Source organism: Capra hircus, chromosome 26 (assembly GCF_001704415.2).
Source record: "Capra hircus breed San Clemente chromosome 26, ASM170441v1, whole genome shotgun sequence".
NCBI lineage: Eukaryota > Metazoa > Chordata > Mammalia > Artiodactyla > Bovidae > Capra > Capra hircus.
Window position 1 is genome coordinate 37,916,567 of NC_030833.1, and position 19,659 is coordinate 37,936,225.

The window sequence follows — 19,659 nt, forward strand, 5'->3', positions numbered from 1 at the left end:
TGTCTTACACCTGGAATAAGTGGGGGAAAATGGAAAACTGCATAACTTTGCTTCTGGGATACAGGAAAATCCCAAGATTTGAAAAAGAGAAAGGAACCAGTAATTACTACCAGCTGTCCATGTGTCATATAGGTCTAGCCCTTCCACCACAATATGAATCAGGTTCAATGAAGTAAATGGATACCACAGGTAAAGAAAGGAAGGCAGTCTCATATACAGAATAAATGGGTATTTATACAGGATGAAGGATGAAAAGGGGCAGGGGATATTAATTGTGCCCCAATCCTATATGAGGGGAGATTTCGAGAACAAACCTTTAAATCTCATCTAATGAGGAAGAGAAAGCAAGCAAGGTCCCAAAGTTAAGCATGAATATTAAGTACTAACAAACTGCAAAGAGGCTCATCTTTTACCTCTGGGATTATTTTTCTTTTGCAAAGAGCTAAAAAATTAGAAAGCAAAGCTCTAAAATCCCTTTATATAACAAAATAGGGGTCACATGAAATAAGCAGGGTCTTTTCTTCTTTTGGAGGGGGTTGTTGCTGTTTAGTCATTGAGTCTGACTCTTTTATAACCTTATGAACCATAGAACTACTGGGTTCCTCTGTCCATGGGATTTCCCAGAAAGAATTCTGGAGTCGTCTTTTCCTTCTCCAGGGGATCTTCCCAACCCAGGTATTGAACTCACATCTTTTCCTGCATTGGCAGGCAGCTTCTCTACCAATGAGCCACCTGGGAAGCCCTTTGGAGGGGGCAGTATTTATCAAACTAGCCAGTGACTAATAAACACAAAATCATTGTAACTAGTAAAGTATATATAGAAAGATATACACACACACATATATACAACTAGTAAAATATATATATAAAGATACACACACACACATATACATACATATATATACACACATATATATATATACACACATATACACATACACAACTGGGCTTCCCTTGTGGCTCAGCTGGTAAAGAATCCGCCTGCAGTGAAGAAGACCTGAGTTGGATCCCTGGGTTGGGAAGATCCCCTGGAGAAGGGAAAGGCTACGCACTTCAGCATTTTGGCCTGGAGAATTCCATGGAGTGTACAGTCCATGGGGTCACAAACAGTCAGACATGACTGAGCAACTTTCACATACATGCAACCAAAATAGGTCTTTTTCAGTCAAGAAGGCTAAGGGTACCATGAAAACTTTTCAACTGACTCAAAACACTAAGAGGCAAGGTTCAAATTCTACAGTTAAGGGTATGTAAGAAGGACATATTTTAAACAAAATATGAGGTAATTAAAGCCAGTGACGTAAAAAAGAGTAATACAACACAATTTTTGCTTCCTATATACTGAATGGCACACAGAGTGATTATAAAGAAATTAATTTTGAAAAAACGCTGTGCATAGACACACCCCACCTTTTGACATAATATTTCTCTTTATCCACCCAAGGCTGCCTAAATACTTGCCTGCACTCATTTACTCTTCAGGCTTTGCTACAGGATTTGGTGAAGAATGACTCAGAGATAATGGGACAGAAGGGAGAAAAAAAATCTTCTGACAGTGGTTTTCATAAAATTCTAACACTAAGTCAGATCCCAAATCCTTTTCCCATAAAACTACCTCCCTCATACATCCCATACATAACTCTAAGAATGCCCTTTGATGTATTTTCATCTTTATAACTGATTATGATGTTAAAGTTACTGAAACTGTCTCTAAAACTTCACAACAAATATATGCCTATTGCCAGGACTAATTCTGAATGCCTCTGCTCAATGAAAAGAAATTTGCAAAAAGAAAATTTAATATCTATGAACAATTTTCTATCAAGGCAAATAAATATTCATTTTAAATCTATATTCTATGGCAAGCAAAATTATCAAAAATTAAGTGTTTTATTATAAAAATTATGTCTTAAGTCATATTTATGCAACAACAGACTTACATCTGTATATGATGCATATATTCTTTATAATAATATAAACTTTATGTGTACAGTTTACATAAATCCAGGACCTTCCTACAGGAAAAGTTGCAAAATGGTAGAACCAGACTGAAGTTAGGAGATCTTTAAAAGTATGACTTTTGTCACTTGTTAGAAGGTTTAGAAAAGAAACCCACTTAACCCCTTACTTTATAGGGTGAAACTGGATCCAGTCATATTTCACAGCTTCACATCACTGCAGGTGTTTATAGTTTTTTTCCCCCTTATATACCATGTTTGTCATATCTTCGATCTATTTGATGCAAAGTTCCTTAGACTGCCCCTCTGGATAGATTTCAACTACTGGATTGGCCAAAAGTTCGTTGGAGTTTTTCTGTAACATCTTACAGAAAAACCCAAACTTTGTAACCAGCCCAATACTTCATACCTCCTTTTCAGTGATGGAGTTCCTGCTTTTATGATGAAAAGCAAAAGCTGGCTGCAAAATGAACACTCTAAGGAAGTGACAATACTAACCTGTTTGTAAGTCTATGTATAAATAGTTAAAATTGAGTTTTCCAAGTTCCCCCCCAATCATTTCCACTTTCCTCAAGTCCCAATTGCTATTACCTATTCCTTAAAAATGAATGGACTGAGTAGATCCCTAGGTTATTAGAATACAAACTATCTCATCTCAATTATTACCTTTAAAGGTCTTTACACTCATCCTTTCAATTTCAGATGAAAAGACAGTCCTTGTTTTTCTTCAAGACTTGCATAATGTCTCACCATTTTCTTGATACCATCTCCTTCTACCCTCATTCAATTATCCTTTCTCTAATATCTTACATCACTGCCTCATTCATCTACTCTCTTCTGTCTTCAAATATACAGAAAGTGAAGTCGCTCAGTCGTGTCCAACTCTTTGTGACTCCATGGACTGTAGTCTACTAGGCTTCTTTGTCCATGGGATTTTCCAGGCAAGAGTACTGGAGTGGCTTGCCATTTCCTTCTCCAGGGGATCTTCCTGACCCAAGGATCAAACCCAGGTCTCCTGCATTGCAGGCAGACACTATACCCTGAGCCACCAGGGAAGCCCCGTCTTTAATAAGATAAACCGCTTGACCTCCATCTTCTAGAACACTCTTTTTGCTGCCAAGCATCTTGAACAAGTGTTTAAAACCACTTCTTTTATCTTCTCACCACATACATTTTAATCCCTATAATCAAGTTTCTATCCTTCTCTACTACTGAAATAGCACACCTGAAGGTCACCAATGAACTTCTAAGCTCTAATACCTATGGCTTTGTTTTTTGTAAATCCAATTTTCATGATTCTTCTGTGACATCTGATTTCAGTACATACCCCATTCTTAAAATACTTTCCTTCCTAAGTTTTCAAAACATTCTATTACCCTGTTCTTCTCTGACCTCTTAATTCTTTCCATGGTTTCCCTATTCTTAACACTCTTAATAAGAAAATTCTCCCAAATTCAATCCTTGGCTGTCCATCTCTCATCAGTTTCTCCTGTAGGAAACTGTAATTTGTTTAAACTATAACACATACCAAATAATCAAGTCTAGCCCATCTGGGAGCTCAAGTGCAAACTTTCAACTGCCTGATGAGCAAAACTCCATACTAATAAGATCTCAATGCTAAGTTTACTTCCTAGAACACCCTGTGATCAAATTATTACCTAAAACTTTCAATGGCTCACCCTTACCTACCAGGTAGTAATCAAAAACAAGAAAGTATCTCCCAAATTTTGGTGTCCACAATTTTGTCTACACTGTTTCCTCCACTTGGAATGTCTTCTCTTGGTCCAATTCTTCAGCTCACTCCCATCCACTCAGACTCAGTTCAAGTTCTTTACCTTCTTGACACCATCTCAGGGACTACTACACAATTACATCCTCTTCTAAAATCCACTGGGATTCTCATTTTGCATAACCATTTTTGCATTTATTATGCATTTTTGTGTCTTTACATTGTCACATGTTGTCTTATGCTTATTAGGCTTCACCTTCTTCAATGATTCTTTTTGTCCCCCACAATATTGAGCAAAGTGTCTTTGCACAGAATTCAAATATTTGTTGAGTACCTGGTATTTACTGTAATTAGAATTATAGATAAAGAAAAATTCAAGTTTCTTGGGGACAGGTTGAAGCACCATTTTTAAACAAAGAGAGTACTATATTTTTTTTTTTTGCTTCCTTTGAGAAACATCCTTAATCTGTCATAGCTATACTACCCAAAAACAAGTTATAAAAATAATAGAAGTGATGCTAAAGCAATGTTTCAGTAAGTAAAAAGATGACTACAGCAGTACTTTAGCAATCTGAACATCAGGCAGTTATGGCTGCTGCAAAGAGCAAGCTGAAAACGACTGGGCAGTAGGCACTGTATTCCTTCAATAATTTCTACCCTTCCTAAACCTTCCTTTAGTCCTCTGCAGACACATACTCCTGCCTAAAGACCTTCTACTCCTCTAACTTAATGCTGAATTTGCCTCACAAACGCACAGTTCCTTCTGCCTCTCCTTTCTTCAAAGCCTTACACCCCAACGCCATGTCATGTCACCTCCGCTCCCTCACCAGTCAACTGCCCTGAGGGTAAATCAGCTCCTTCTCTCATCCAGTTCCAGACCTGTCTATTCTCACCTCTCCCACCTTGTGATAGTCAGATTTGACTCCCTGAATAGAAGAATGCTTCTTTGGTACTCTTGACTCAGAGCCCCTTTTGGAGTTTTTCATTCTTCTCTCCAGGATAACAGATTAGATGCTACATAAAAGGAATACAAAAGGATGAGCAGACCAGGATCTCACAAGAGGGCAATGTGACCTATTACACCAGGATAGCCAGTTATGAGGCAAGCAGGGTAAGCATGGGTCAGGACACAATGGAAAAGACTGGTATAATGAACAGGTAGGGGAGAGGGAAAGGGTATGAGACAGAGCCAGTATTATGCTGGAGGGCAGACAGGGCCCTTGATGAAGGAGAGATCTGAAGGAAGCCAGGTGATCAAAAGAAAAAGAAAGTTAAAGAAGGGCTGACTGAGGGAACACAGTACTTACCACAATACTTCTTTTGGCTAAAGCTTATGTAGCATAACAGCTAATGCTATTCTTCATTCTCCAAAGGATAGACAAATGGAGGAAAAAGAGGTAATAGACTGTCAAGCTGAAGAGAAGATACCAGAGACTATAGAAGAATAAATTAAATAAAACATGGTACAATTATATTTGACAGTATCCACTGATTACATTAAAAACCAACAACCATGGCATCCGGTCCCATCATTTCATGGCAAATAGATGGGGAAACAATGGAAACAGTGACACATTTATTTTCTTGGGCTCTAAAATCACTGCAGATGGCAACTGCAGCCATGAATTTAAAAGACACTTGCTCCATGGAAGAAAATCTATGACAAACCCAGACAGTGTATTAAAAATCAGAGACATCATTTTGAAACAAAAGTCTGTATAGTCAAAGCTATGGTTTTTCCAGTAGTTATGTATGGATGTGAGAGTTAGACCCTAAAGAAGGTTGAGCACCAAAGAATTGATAATTCTGAATTGTAGTGTTGGAGAAGACTCTTGAGAGTCCCTTGGACTGCAAGATCAAACCAGTCAATCCTAAAGGAAATCAGTCCTGAATATTCACTGGAAGGACTGATGTTGAAGCTGAAGCTCTAATACTTTGGCCACCTGATGCAAAGAGCTGACTCATTAGAAAACACCCTGATGCTGAGAAAGACTGAAGACAGGAGGAGAAGGGGATGAAAGAGGACAAGATGGTTGGATAGCATTACCGATGCAATGGACGTAAGCTTGAGCAAGCTCAGGGAGATTGTGAGAGACAGGGAAGTCTGGCGTGGTGCAGTCTACAGGGTCACAAAGAATTGGACACGACTGAGCAACTGAATGACAACAAAGGCTTATGAATCTATTGATGATGATAATCTGGCCCATTTTCAATTGGATTTTAATTCAGAGAAATAACTATAAAAGACATGATCCGTGTTTATTTTATAAACCTGTGATTTCAGAAAACTGCTCTAAAGACTGCCTAGAGGGAAGACGGGAATGAGAAGATAGGTGTGTGGGATTAAGAGACACAAACTACTATATATAAAACAAATAAGCCACAAGGATGCACTGTACTGCACAGGGAAAGGGAGCCATTATTTTATTATAACTTTAAATGATATATAATATATAAAACATTGAATTGCTATGTTATATCCTTGAAACTTATACAATATTGAAAATTAATTATACTTCAAATTAAAACAGAAAATGTGGTTTAAAAAAACTGGCTGTTAGAAAAAGGAAAGTACATGGAGTTTGTAGAGGTTATGCTGGCAACTATGATTTAACTTTTCTTCAGCTGTTTGTATTATCATAGTTCAAAAAGAATATAAAAAGAAATAATATGCATGCTAAACTATAAAAATGTCCTAGACTACTACTTCAACACCAATAAACATATATATATTTCTGCTATTTGAGGATGGAAAAGCTGTTTGAGGATGGAAAAAGTGTTTAAGATATAACTTTCACAATCTATTTCCAATCTCAGTATTCTCTGAATAAATTTAATCACTAAAAAAATTACGGGAGGTCAACTGACAGAATACGTCAGAGATGGCTTTGTAATTGTAACAAAAGGGAATGATCAGTCAAGTTTGTCCATTTTGTCATGCATTTTTTACATTTACTATGTGAGGCTTTTCTTTTCTCTGTTACTTAGGGAATAAGAACATAAATATCTGGTATCAACACTGTGCTTAGTCCTATATAACATCATTAAGCAAGGAAGTTATGATGAAAAGAAATGTCTTTTAAGAAATTGCCTAGACTGATGTTTTAAAATGCCTTCAAGTTCCTACTGTGGGTTATTTGAAACTATGTTAATGCTAGAAGAAAGCAGATTAATTTGAAATACCACAAAGAACACTGAGAACAGATATGAAGATGTGAAACAACACCAAAGCCAGATGCAAGGGCAGGTGTGTGTTATTTACATTCTCCCCACACCCACGAGAACAGGAACTCCATAAGAATGGGAAATCCATTTTTATTCCCTGCTGTATCTCCAGCACCTGGAACACAGAAAGCACTCTGTAAATACTTGTTAAATGAGTGCTGAAAAGGAAAGCCAAGGTACATTATTTCCTTCAGGACACTTTTTTTTCCCTAACCTCTGCCTCTTGTATGACTTTATCTTAAACATAAAAATCTAGATTTTTCAGGGGAAAAAAGTGTATAGTGGATTAAAACTTCATTTGAAAGTGTACATTTTAAAATGGTTAAAATGGTGAATTGTTAGGTGTATAGCACTTTGAGAAACGGACTAAAGAAACAGGGAGGAATTTAACCAAAGTAATTAAAATGGATACACTTAAATAAGGCCTCCTCTATCTTTCCTAGCTTTTGGTCCCCATTTTTAAAGTACAAAATATTCAATATATTACAATTTACAACAGTGTCTTCTGTCAATCTTATAATGGATAGAAATTAGTAATAATGGAGGAATAGGCCTAACAAACAAAAAACAGCTGTGCTCTCCCACACGTAAGATCATATTAACGTTTTCCCTGTCAAGAGCAAGGACCCCCACATCAAGAAACTTCCCTTTACTGTGCAGATTAGGTCACTGAAACAATGTTTCTCTGAAGCATCAGCACTGTTGAGAGAGAATTAACACAACAGAGCAAAGTTCTGCTCACATGTAGCAATTTATTTCTTCCATAAGAGGGTATGTTCAGAATCTTTTCTGAACACAGCATCATTTTTAAACTGCAAAGATGTGTGTCACAGACTTAAGGTATGGCTTCTAAAACAGTCAAGTCATAACCATTGTCTACATATTTTAGAAATGATCTTTATAGCAGAGATCACTGATGGAAAATTCTCTAAAGTATATTTTTACATTCTCTGTATATGATCAAGGAAAAACTAAATTCATAATAGCTAATCGATGCATAACAACAACCAACTGTGGTATAAACAGGCAAAGGTATCAAAAATAATCTTTTAAAAAATTAAGCTGTGGAACCCAACATTGTTACAGATTCACCCACCACCTTCTGTAATGAACATAACTTAACAATCCCTCTAACATTACCTTTACTGTTGGTGGCTCAACTCCAATTAGTGACAGATGATACAGGGAGAGAGGCTTACAAAACAACACAGTATTCAAAGATTTAATAATTATTATTTAAATTGCTTGCAAACAACACTGAAAGCCTGTAATATATACTAGTTTGTTGGTTTTTTTTTTTTTTTTGCTGAGGTTGATATTATGAGAGCAAGTCAAGTAGCTAGTGAGTGAGTTTGGCTGACTTTCCAGCATTCACTTATTAAGGGCAACATTGTTCTCGCACATGTGTATACTCTTTTACTAGGGGTCTAAAAGAGTCATACATTTTTAGTAGTATTTCACCGCATTTTATGGGAGAACTTCAAATGCTATCATTGTATTTGCAATTTTAGAGTCACAAAGATATGTGGGGGTTTTTGAGGGGTGGGGTAAGTGTTTGTGGCAAGAGTTAATTCACCCATAGGGGATCAAGAGTTGACCATACATTTTACCATTTGCTACATTCTTATAATTCAAAGTACTACATTAAAACTAAGCCTTTATAAAGGCTAAGTGTGGGACTTCCCTGGTGGTCCAGCAGTTATGACTCTGACTGCCAATACTGAGGACACGAGTTCCATCTTGGGTCTGGGAAGATTCCAGACGCCTTGGAGCCATCTAAGCACAGGGGCCGCAACAAGAGAAGCCACTGCAAGAAGCCTGCACACCACAACTAGCGAAAGGCTGCTTGCAGCAACGAAGATCCAATGCAGCCAAAAATAAAATAAATAATAATTAGAAAAAAAGAAACTAAGTGGGGGGTCTAAAAATTTTGATTACAGAAAATGCAGTTACATTATATCCAATTTGCATTATAAAAGATCATGCTATCACAGAATTGTACTAGACTATAAATTTATAAAACTAGTTCTGATGATATTTACTGTTTTTTAAATTATAATTTTGGTCAATATTCAAACCTATAATGAAAGCTTTTCTCTCTTAGGGAAATCTGTAAAACTCAGAAGCACTTCCTGAAAAACACCAGAAATACTCTACAAAAGTTACAGAAAAATCATGACAGGAATCAAACAAAAAAAGAGTCACCCATTTTTTAAAAAGTGTATTGAGCAACTATGAGAAAAGGCACTCTCCTGGGGAAAGAAAAAGTAAAGACAATAACTTCTCTCACAGAGCTGATGTTAACTCAAGCAAGAAAGCGAACAATTAAACAATCACGAAGTATGATAAATATGACTGGCAAGACAATATCTCACCAGCTGAGATGAAGTAATACCAGAGAAGGCTTCCCAAACACAGTGACACATGTATAGGCTTAGGGTTTAGATCTAAAAACTAAGGTTGGGGGTAGGAGGAGAAGGTAGAAATTAATGTTCCAGAGATTAAGGTAGGAATCAATGTTTTAGAGACTAGGAGGTGAAAAAGAACAAAGACTCAGAATGAAGAGGGAGAGAGACTCAAACAACTTGACAAGATGAAGCTTAAAAAGATAAAGCAGGAACCAAATTACAAATGATCTGGTAAGACGTGTTTGTTACAAAATTTGTCCTTTATCTTAAGGCAACAGAAAACTAAAAGGTTTTAAACAGGGGGAAAAAAGGCTACATTAAAATTAACATTAGCAAAGAAGCAAAGAATAAATTAGAAAGAGACACCAATGGAGGCAGGAAGAGCAGAATGGCTGCTGTGACAGGTGTCTTGGATTAGAGATGATGGTGCTATGGAGCAGGACTGTGATACATGGCCTGGAAAGAAGACTGGCCAGAGAAAGATTAGAAAGGTAGAACTGACAAGATTGGATCTGGGGACTGGCTGGACTGGGGGAAAGGAAGAGAGGGCAAAGTCAAATATTATTCCTGGATCTCTGGATCTGGATTTCTGAACTTAACATTTCCCGCCTATTGGAAATATTTAAAGGTTATAAAAACATTACCATTTCTTTTCAGTCACACACTGATACAAACAGTGCAAAAAATATTTTTTATTTGATTCTCGCAAATGGTTTTTATCTCTTCAACCATTTTCAACCTGTTCTACAATAAAATATTAAAATGAGTCTGTATGTATGTGCATGCGGTTGTTCATGTCGGACTCTTTGCGACCCATGGACTATAGTCCGCCAGGCACCTCGTATCCATGGGGATTCTACAGGCAAGAATACTGGAATGCATTGCTATGCCCTCTTCCAGGGGATCTTCTCAACCAGGGATCAAACCCAGGTCTCCCGCATTGTAAGCAGATTCTTTACTGTCTGGGCCATGAGGGAAGCCCAAATGAGCCTGTATTTCACATCAAGAAGAGAAAGGAAATTTAGTTCATAAACATGTGTGCTCAGTGCATGGAGAAGGTCAGTTTAAAATTAAAGTCTTTTATTCAAAGTGAATCCTCATATGAAAAAGTCAAGGACTGGCAGTATCCCCAAATCAGAAAGTGTCTCAAAAGTGTTTTCCATGAACCTATTGTATTATCAGAATAAGCCCAGGACTAGCTCTTTTATAAAACCATGACAAGTTTTCTTTTTAAAGTAGACTTTAACAGAATTTTGGCAAGCTAAATAAAAAAGATCTACAGAAAAAAAGAGAGCACCAATCTTTGAAATCCAATGTCAAGAACAGAAAGCAGCTGCTTTGAAAACTCATTCATTCAGAAATGTAGGTGCCCTAAACTTCTGTAAATAGATTTGCATTAGTCAAGCAGATTAGGGGCTCCTTAAACTTTCATTTTTTTTCTCTATTTTATACATCAGAAAATAAGAATTTCCTCACAGTGAATGGAATCAAATAATCTATGAAATAAAAATTAGTTGCCCCCTACTACAGGTACCTTGCCACACTCACTCAACTCTACTGGGTTTCTCCCACACACTTTCTCATCAGTTATCTAGGGAACCTGTGAGGTATGGGTTATCCTTTTGCTTGCAAAATAGGAATGTTCAATTAACTCTGAAAAATGACCAAAAACTATGTTTTCTGAACTGTCATCATTTTTCCCTTTCAGTCTATATGGTAGAAGGACCAATTTCCCATGAAAACTAACAAACTTGGTGAACCCTTCTGTTTATCCCCTACTTACACATTTCAATGTCCACTTACGTCAAGGCTCTGAGAAAATGTTCTCCCCACCCCAGTCTCTCATATTGGAGAAAAATACTTTCCTGCTACCTACACAAAGAAATGTCTTGCTGGTCTCCCTATAGTCTCCTATACGTTCCTATCGAGGGGCCATCACTTTAAAATAATTTAAGATTCGTGATACATCTTTCACGGCTTGGTTAAAGAAGATGATACTAATACAATAATTTGCTAAAGATTACAAAGCTGACGACTGAATGTGTACTGCCAAACAAAACGAAGAATTATACTATAATGTAAGAAAAAAGTACTCAGGAAAGAACATATCCCTAAAGCCGTAAACACAAATTTTAACATAATTAGAAGGTCACTTAGATCATTGTAACTCAAAGTCTCCCCGACTTCGTCAGTTACTACCAAGTTTTCCCGTGAAATGGAGGTTAGGGATCGGCCTTCGAATACTAAGAAAGAGAAGAGATTCTCCTAGCACTGAAAGAAGGAAGAGAAACCAGAGAAGAGAAACATGGTGAGGAAAGAGAAAAACTAGCTCTAACGTGCCAAACGGTCTATTCAGCAAGAAAAAGGCATTCCTGAACTGACTTACGTTGAGTAACCCGAGTCCAAAGCCCCGCTGACTGAGGGCGAACTGCGGAGCCTAGGCAGGAAGGCGCCCGAGCCCAGTGACAATGGGAACCTCCTGTTAGCTCTGGAGGAATTAGACCCACCTGGAGACCGCCATGGCCGGACGCCGGCGGTTCGGAGCTCCCCGCGAGCGACGAGCCGCGCAGCCGAGGCGCTAGTTTCCAGAGAGCTGAGCGGCGCAGGCCCAGGCCGCGGAGCAGAGGGGAGCGGCCGGTGCGGCGCGGAACGTCCCGGCGCGGGCCCTCGGGCATCTGCCCTGCCGCCTACCCGAGCTCTTCCCCGCCGCGGCCCGGAAGCAGGGGGTCTCAGAGAGCGGCGGAGGCGGCAGTGCTCCGACCCGCACGACTTCAAACCGGGTGCCCCCAGCCCCGCTCTTTGCTGACGCAGGCGTCGGCACGCCGGACTGAGCGTCAGCGCGCCGGAAGTGACGTCAGCTCACCGCGAGGTGCTCAGCTCTGCTGTTGAGCCGGAGGAGTAAGAGCCGCTGCGGCCTGGCGGCACGAGCTGCGAAAAGGGCTGTTTGTGCTCTTCCGGAGGGGGTCGTTAGTCTTCAAGGACTTCATTTTCATAGAAGCAAAAAAGTCGATCTAGCTGAGACTCTCAAGAGTTCAAAACCTTTACTTCTGATTCTTCATCGCCCCGATTCTCATCTCACCAGACTGCTCCTAGAGAAAACAGAATCCATAGGTCCATAAGATGCTCTAGTCCAGATGGCGATCCCAGTGGGAGGGTGAAATCCACAAAGATGTGCAACGGCAGTGAAGACACGGCTCAAATGTTTGCCATGTAACCGCCCTATGTTCTGCATAGGTATTAGAGGGAAGAACTGCCAACCATTTTGCAAAGTTTGGTATCTTAATTGTTTAGGTTGTTGGTACCATCATTTTCTCAACCGTATTTGAAAACTGTCAGCCGTTTGTGCCTTTTTTTTGCTCTGTAGCTGTTCAGCCTCTTAATTTGTTAGGTTTTCAAACGTTCTCTGTCACCTAGTGCATGCCCTTATCACCTTAAACTAGATTTTTATGATAGTAGTCAAAGTAATACTTTTCCAGCTTCTTCAATTGAGCCCATCTTAAAGGCCACCAACAGATGAATCTTCAAGAAACACTGCTTTCATTTAGTCACCCCTCTGCTTATAAAACTTGTCCATTGGCTTGTCATTACCTGAAGAAGCTTTGCCTCAGCCCCCGAGTCTTTTTCATCCATAAAATAAGACTAATGAGAAGTACTATAGAAATAAAATGAGGTCATGCGGCTAGAAGAGCTTCCCAGAGTTTACAAAGTGTAAAGGGAAAGAAATTTAAAAACCTATGTGTTAGACATTTGGCATGCATTATCTCATATAATTTGTAGGCTAATCCTGTAAAGTAAGTTTTAATCATCACTTTATAGGTTAGAAAACTAAGCTCAGGAAGGTTAAGAAATTTGCCCAAGAGCCAAGCTACTAATAATATATACTGTTCATTCTTAAATACTAATTTGGCCCCTGTTCTATGCCAAACATTCTGTTAGCACTATTTATACTATTAGACAAAAACTGATGTTTAAATGCCTTCATATTTCACCAGCTCCTTCCACCTGCCCTCTCAGTTCATCTACCACCACTGAAACTAATAAGCAGCTACATTTACTGATCATACACTACATTAATTTATTCAGCCAAAATTAAGTAGCTACCACATGCTAAACTCTAAACTAGAGATTAGGACTTCAAAAGAAAGCAAAACAGATAAGGTGCCCACTGTAGTTGAACTTACATTCTAATGGAAGGAAAGAGAGTGAACAAGTAAATGAGAAAATATCATGTTTATATGCTATGTAAAACAGAATGATAGGATACAGAGCATGATTAGAGACTCCAAACTGGATAATTAGGGAAAAACCAAGGAGGAGCTTAATCTGAGGCCTAACAGGAGGGAGTCAGCTATGTGAAAACCTGGGGAGTCTTCCAGGTAGGGGATACACCTCAGGTAAAAACCTAAAAGAAGCTGGCTGTCTTGGAGAACAAGATGGGAGAGGTAGAAAGGCGCCATTGTAAGGAATTTGGATTTTCGTCTAGCAGTAGTGAAGTAGGAGATAGACAGGCTCCAGGTTAGACATTTACAACTGGCCGCCTGTTTCCATTTCATGGGTTACGAAGAAGTGGGTTTCAGACTGGATACTTAAAACTAGCCTCTTGTTTACATTTCCTGAGACAAGACAGAGGGGCTCTAGTTGAGGAAGTTACAATCAGCCTCTCCTTTGCTCTCCAAAATGGAAGTAACAACAGAAACAGGGTAAATAACCAGTCTCTCTCTTGTAAATACCTTAAGGTAATAGTCGTGGCAATAGCCAAGGTAATAATCATGGCAAGGACAGTTCAGTTCAGTCGCTCAGTTGTGTCCAACTCTGCGACTCCATGGGCTGCAGCATGCCAGGCTTCCGTGTCCATCATCACCTCCCGGAGCTTGCTCAAACTCATGTCCATCGAGTTGGTGGTGCCATCCAACCATCTCATCCTCTGTCTTCCCCTTCTTCTCCTGCCTTCAATCTTTCCCAGCATCAGGGTCTTTTCCAAGGAGTCAGTTCTTCACATCAGGTGGCCAAAGTCCTGGAACTTTAGCTTCAGCAACAGTCCTTCCAAAGAATATTCAGAACTGATTTCTTTTAGGAGTGACTGGTTTGGTCTTGCAGTCTAAGGGGCTCTCAAGAGTCTTCTCCAACACCACAGTTCAAAAGCCTCAATTCTTTGGTGCTCGGCTTTCTTTAGAGTCCAACTCTCACATCCATACATGACTACTGGAAAAACTGTAGCTTTGACTGTATGGACCTTTGTCAGCAAAGTAATGTCTCTGCTTTTTAGTATGCTGTCTAGGTTAGTCATAGCTTTCTTCGAAGGAGCAAGCATCTTTTAATTTCATGGATCAGTCACCATCTGCAGTGATTTTGAAGTCCAAGAAAATAAAGTCTGTCACTGTTTCCATTGTTTCCCCATCTATTTGCCATGAAGTGATGGGACCGGATGCCATGATCTTAGTTTTTTGAATGTTGTTTTAAGCCAGCTTTTTCAGTCTTCCTCTTTCACTTTCATTAAGAGGCTCTTTAGTTCTTCTTTGCTTTCTGCCATAAGGGTTGTGTCATCTGCGTATCTGAGGTTCTTGATATTTCTCCTGGCAATCTGGATTCCAGCTTGTGCTTCATTCAGCCCATAGCAAGGACAAACAGGGACAAATCCCTGTTTGAGTAAAGGATTAAGGGATCTCCATTCCCCCCTTTTGGGGACAAGGGAAACACTACATATGTGCAGAAAGGCTCACTGGGGTCAAAAGTCAGGGGATAATTCCAGGCCATAATGAGTCTTGCTCCTCCCAGAAGCCTGCACTTTGAGGAACACCTTGGCTGAGCGGTGCATGCACACCTCAGGGGAAGGTCCTGAGACAGATTAACCCATGAGGGGTGGGGGAACAAAGCAAGATGATTGGCCTGAAGGAAGACAAAGACCTGGAAAACTGTCCCCTAAAGGATTTAAACTTCCCAAAGGCACAAATCTCTTCTGAGTTTGATCATACTTTTCTTTTCAAATAAACTTTTTACTTACTCTTTATCTTCTGCCTTCTTGCCTAAATTCATTCTTTATTAGGCAGGCAAGGACTAGGGCCTCTAGCCCTAACTGCTGGTCCCTGTGGTCCAGTGGTTAGGACTCCCAGTCTGGGATACTAAGATCTTGCTTCCAGCTACTGCTCGCTGCAAGCTGCCAATTACTGCTGCATGCATTTGAAATCAATAGGAAGTCATAGGAGGGTTTTAAGCATGGGAGTAAAATGATGTGATATGCATTAAAAAAAAAACTTACTCTTTAATATCCAAGAGGTAATTAGATACGATATGTAGTTTTAAATGACATATAGAAGAGAGGTGTTACAGACTGGTAAGGCATAGTGTAATAAATATATTGAAGTCAGAATAGCTTGTTTTTAAATCCTTCCTTACCACATTTAATAGTTGTGTGTCCAGGGAAGTTGTATAACCTTTCTAAGCTTCAACTGCTTCTTCTGGAAAATGGGGACAATAATAGCACCTTATAGGGTTGTTCAGTTCAGTCACTCAGTCGTGTCTGACTCTTTGCGACACCATGGACTGTAGCACACCAGGCCTCCCTGTCCATCACCAACTCCCGGAGTTTACTCAAACTCATGTTCACTGAGTCAGTGATGCCATCCAACCATCTCATCCTCTGTCGTCCACTTCTCCTCCTGCCTTCAGTCTTTCCCAACATCAGGGTCTTTTCAAATGAGTCAGTTCTTCACATCAGGTGGCCAAAGTATTGGGAGTTTCAGCTTCAACATCAGTCCTTTAGGATGAACTGGTTGGATCTCCTTGCAGTCCAAGGGACCCTCAAGAGTCTTCTCCAACTCCACAGTTCAAAAGCATCAATTCTTCAGAGCTCAGATTTCTTTATGGTCCAACTCTCACATCCATGCATGTCTACTGGAAAATCCATAGCCTTGACTAGACGGACCTTTGTTGGCAAAGCAATGTCTCTGCTTCTTAATATTCTGTCTAGGTTGGTCATAACTTTCCTTCCAAGGAGTAAGCGTCTTTTAATTTCATGGCTGCAGTCTGCAGTGACACTGTTTCCACTGTTTCCCCATCTATTTGCCATGAAGTGATGGGACTGGATGCCATGATCTTAGTTTTCTGAATGTTGAGCTTTAAGCCACCTTTTTCACTCTATTCTTTCACTTTCATCAAGAGGCTCTTTAGTTCTTCACTTTCTGCCATAAGGGTGGTGTCATCTGCATATCTGAGGTTATTGGCCAAGGTTTAAAGGAAATAATGGATATAAAGCATTTAACCAAGTGACTATAACTTTAAGCACTCAAAAATGTTATTAACTCCATTGAGTAAACTTTTGTTAACTATGCAACCTTAAGCAAATGACTTAAATTCTATGTCTCAATTTCCTCAGTTGTGAAATGGGGATAAAAATAGTACTAGTACACAACCTTTGGGGTTTGCCTGGTGGCTCAGTGGTAAAGAATCCGTGTTCCAAGGCAGGAGTTGCAGGTTCGATCCCTGGGTCGGGAAGATCCCCTGGAAAAGGAAATGGCAACCCACTCCAGTATTGTTGCCTGGGAAACCCATAGACAGAGGAGCCTGGTGGGCTACAAGTCCACAGCGTTGGAAAAAAACATGACTTAGCAGCGACTAAACACCACCACCACAACCCTTTATCTGAGACCTTGGTTAAATGGTTTTCTGAATTTAGAATGTTTTAGATTTTGAAAAGTAATCCAATGCATATACCTTGTTGCACCCCAAAAGCTTCTAGGGCTGCACCCAATAATCAAGAATATTTACAGTTCTGCAGCAAAATGTATGAATAGCCATACTAAGAAGACTAAATAAGAGACTATATATAGCTGCACGGCAGGGACTTTCCTGGTGGGCCAGTGGGTAGACCCTGTGCTTCCAATGCAGAGGGCATGGGTTCCATGGGGAACTAAAATCTCACATCTCACATGCCATAAGCAACAGCCAAATGTAAATAAACAGAAAATATCTTTAAAAAACAACAACAACATAAATAAATAGCGGCATGGAAGTTTAGGTCAGGTTTTGCTCCCAAATGAATTTTTTTAAAGTATCATGTTCATGTGTTTTTCAATTCCAGAATTGTAAATAATGGATCATGAACCTGTACTTTATAAAGTAGTTGTAAGGATCAAATGAGTTGATACATGATATGCTTAAAAAATACTAAGTGGTAAATAAATTTTAGCTATTATTTTTTTTTTATCACCAGAAAGGTGGCTTCAAAGATCAATGGCAAAAGAACTATTAAATAAAGAATGTTGGACCATTGGCTCTCCATGTGGAGGTGAAAATCAAATCCCTACTTCATATCATATCCCCAAATAAATCTTAGACGGATTAATGTTCTGAAATTGAAAGTACAACTTGGAAACTATTAGGAGGCTATGTTGAATATTTTTACCTCAGGGTAGAAAAGGATTTCTTAATGCACAAAAAATCCTTAACATTCAGGAAAAAAAACCAGAAACTTGAACTGACTAAACTGTAAAATTTGTATATTGCAAAAGAAAAGTATCCAAGGGAAGGGGGAGGAAGATTGGCTTTCCTTGAATCTCTTTTAAGAACAGGGAAAAACTTTCCCAGAAGCTGACTGCAAACATGGACAAAGTATACAGAATTGTGTCACACCTAAAACTAAACCAATCTTTGGCAATGGGGACGGAGTTATCCTTAGACCATCCAGGAGATGAGAGTGGAGTCAGCTTCCCCTGAGATAACAGCTCTACTGGAAAGATGAGCTGGAAAGATGGCTCCTTTGCTACCAGGTGTCATACATCCAAAAAGAAGAAGGAAATGGAGTGGTGCTTGTTTCAAGAAAGCAGAAAGCTTCCACCAATTCTTAACAGAATTATATCTCATGACCAGAACTGTCTTATATGGCCACCATAACTTCAGGGAATTCTAGGAAGATAGTGGAATGATACTTCCATAAACTTTATACTTCTCATAAGATCAAAGAGACTTTGATATGAATATTAGAGTATAAGGTGTCCAGTTGTATTATTTAGACTATTATGTCAAAGTCATTAGATTTACAATTACATTGTCGTCTCATGCTAAAAACAAAAGTATATTTTAGATAAATAGGTTAAATTTTCAAAATAAAAATTTAATATAAAACACATCAATATTAAATTGTATGCGTAAAATAGCAAATGAAAGGTGATATGGATGAGAACTACGCTTTTCTGTAGTCAGGTGAGAGAAGAGCAATTGTGAATGGAGGTGGAAAATGACAGCCTGCACAGCATCCAACCACAGGCCTAGACCCAGGACTGCTTGAAATAAACATATGGAGGAAAGCACACATATGGAGGTTGAAGATCCTGAAATTGAGTTTTAAAAATATCAACTTAGGCCTAAAAACTTCTTGAAAAGCTTTTGGTACTCTCAGGAGTACACACACTGCAGTTTAAAGATCACCACTCTAGGGAACACTCCTGTACACGAGATCTTGTTCACTGCAGCGTTATTTATTCAGAAAACCTGTGTTCTAAGTCGCTTCAGTCATGTCCGACTCTCTGCGATCCTATGGACTGCAGCCCGCCAGGCTCCTCTGTCCATGGGATTCTCCAGGCAAGAATACTGGCTGCCATACCCTCCTCCAGGGGATCTTCCCAACTTAGGGATCGAACCCTCATCTCTATGTCTCCTGCACTGGCACGAGCACCACCTGGGGAGCCCATTCTTTGTAGAGTGGTAGCCAAATCACTTGGAAAGCTAATGTGCTTTGAATGTCTCATTAATTATCACCAGGCAATTGTTTTGACTTTTGAGGAACACATATGCTGCTTCCAAGAGTCTCCTCTGCTCCTTTTCTTTCTTCATCCTCCTAATACAGTCTGTAGATCTTGTCAAGAAAGATTTATAGTAAGCAGAGTCTGTTGCATAAAACTGTATTGATAATAATATTCATGGAAATGACCTAAATGTCCATCAGCAGAGTGATGGCTAAATTGCATGTGATATAGTTGTATGACTGGATACCAAGAACAGCAATTAGATAACCAGATCTGTATATACCAATATGGACAAAACTTAAAACCGTAAGCTGAATTTTAAAAAGCATGCTGCAGAACATTTACACTATCATATGATTTCTAAAATTCTAAAAACTATATTTACAAAGCTACACTGTTGTATTTTCAAATTATGAATTATTTCTAACATACAGAAAAATACAACAAATAAATCCCCATATGTACTCCCTGCTCAAGTTGAACAAATGTTAATGTTTTACCATATTTGCATCAAATAAAATTTCAAAACTAAAGGTGTGACTGAGGTCTTTTACTCCTTTCTAATCACATTCCCCTCCCTACCTTCCCAGAAATGACTC

General features: G+C 39.1%; 1 protein-coding gene across 1 annotated transcript in view; it reads right to left on the reverse strand.

Moving 5' to 3' along the window:
* The window catches only part of BTAF1 (B-TFIID TATA-box binding protein associated factor 1), an 86,311-nt gene extending 74,144 nt beyond the window's left edge, over positions 1-12,167 (reverse strand). Inside the window, exon 1 of the mRNA XM_005698209.3 lies at positions 11,828-12,167. Within this exon, the coding sequence (XP_005698266.1) occupies positions 11,828-11,841 (14 nt within the window). The 5' untranslated portion in view covers positions 11,842-12,167. The remainder of the gene's footprint in view (positions 1-11,827) is intronic.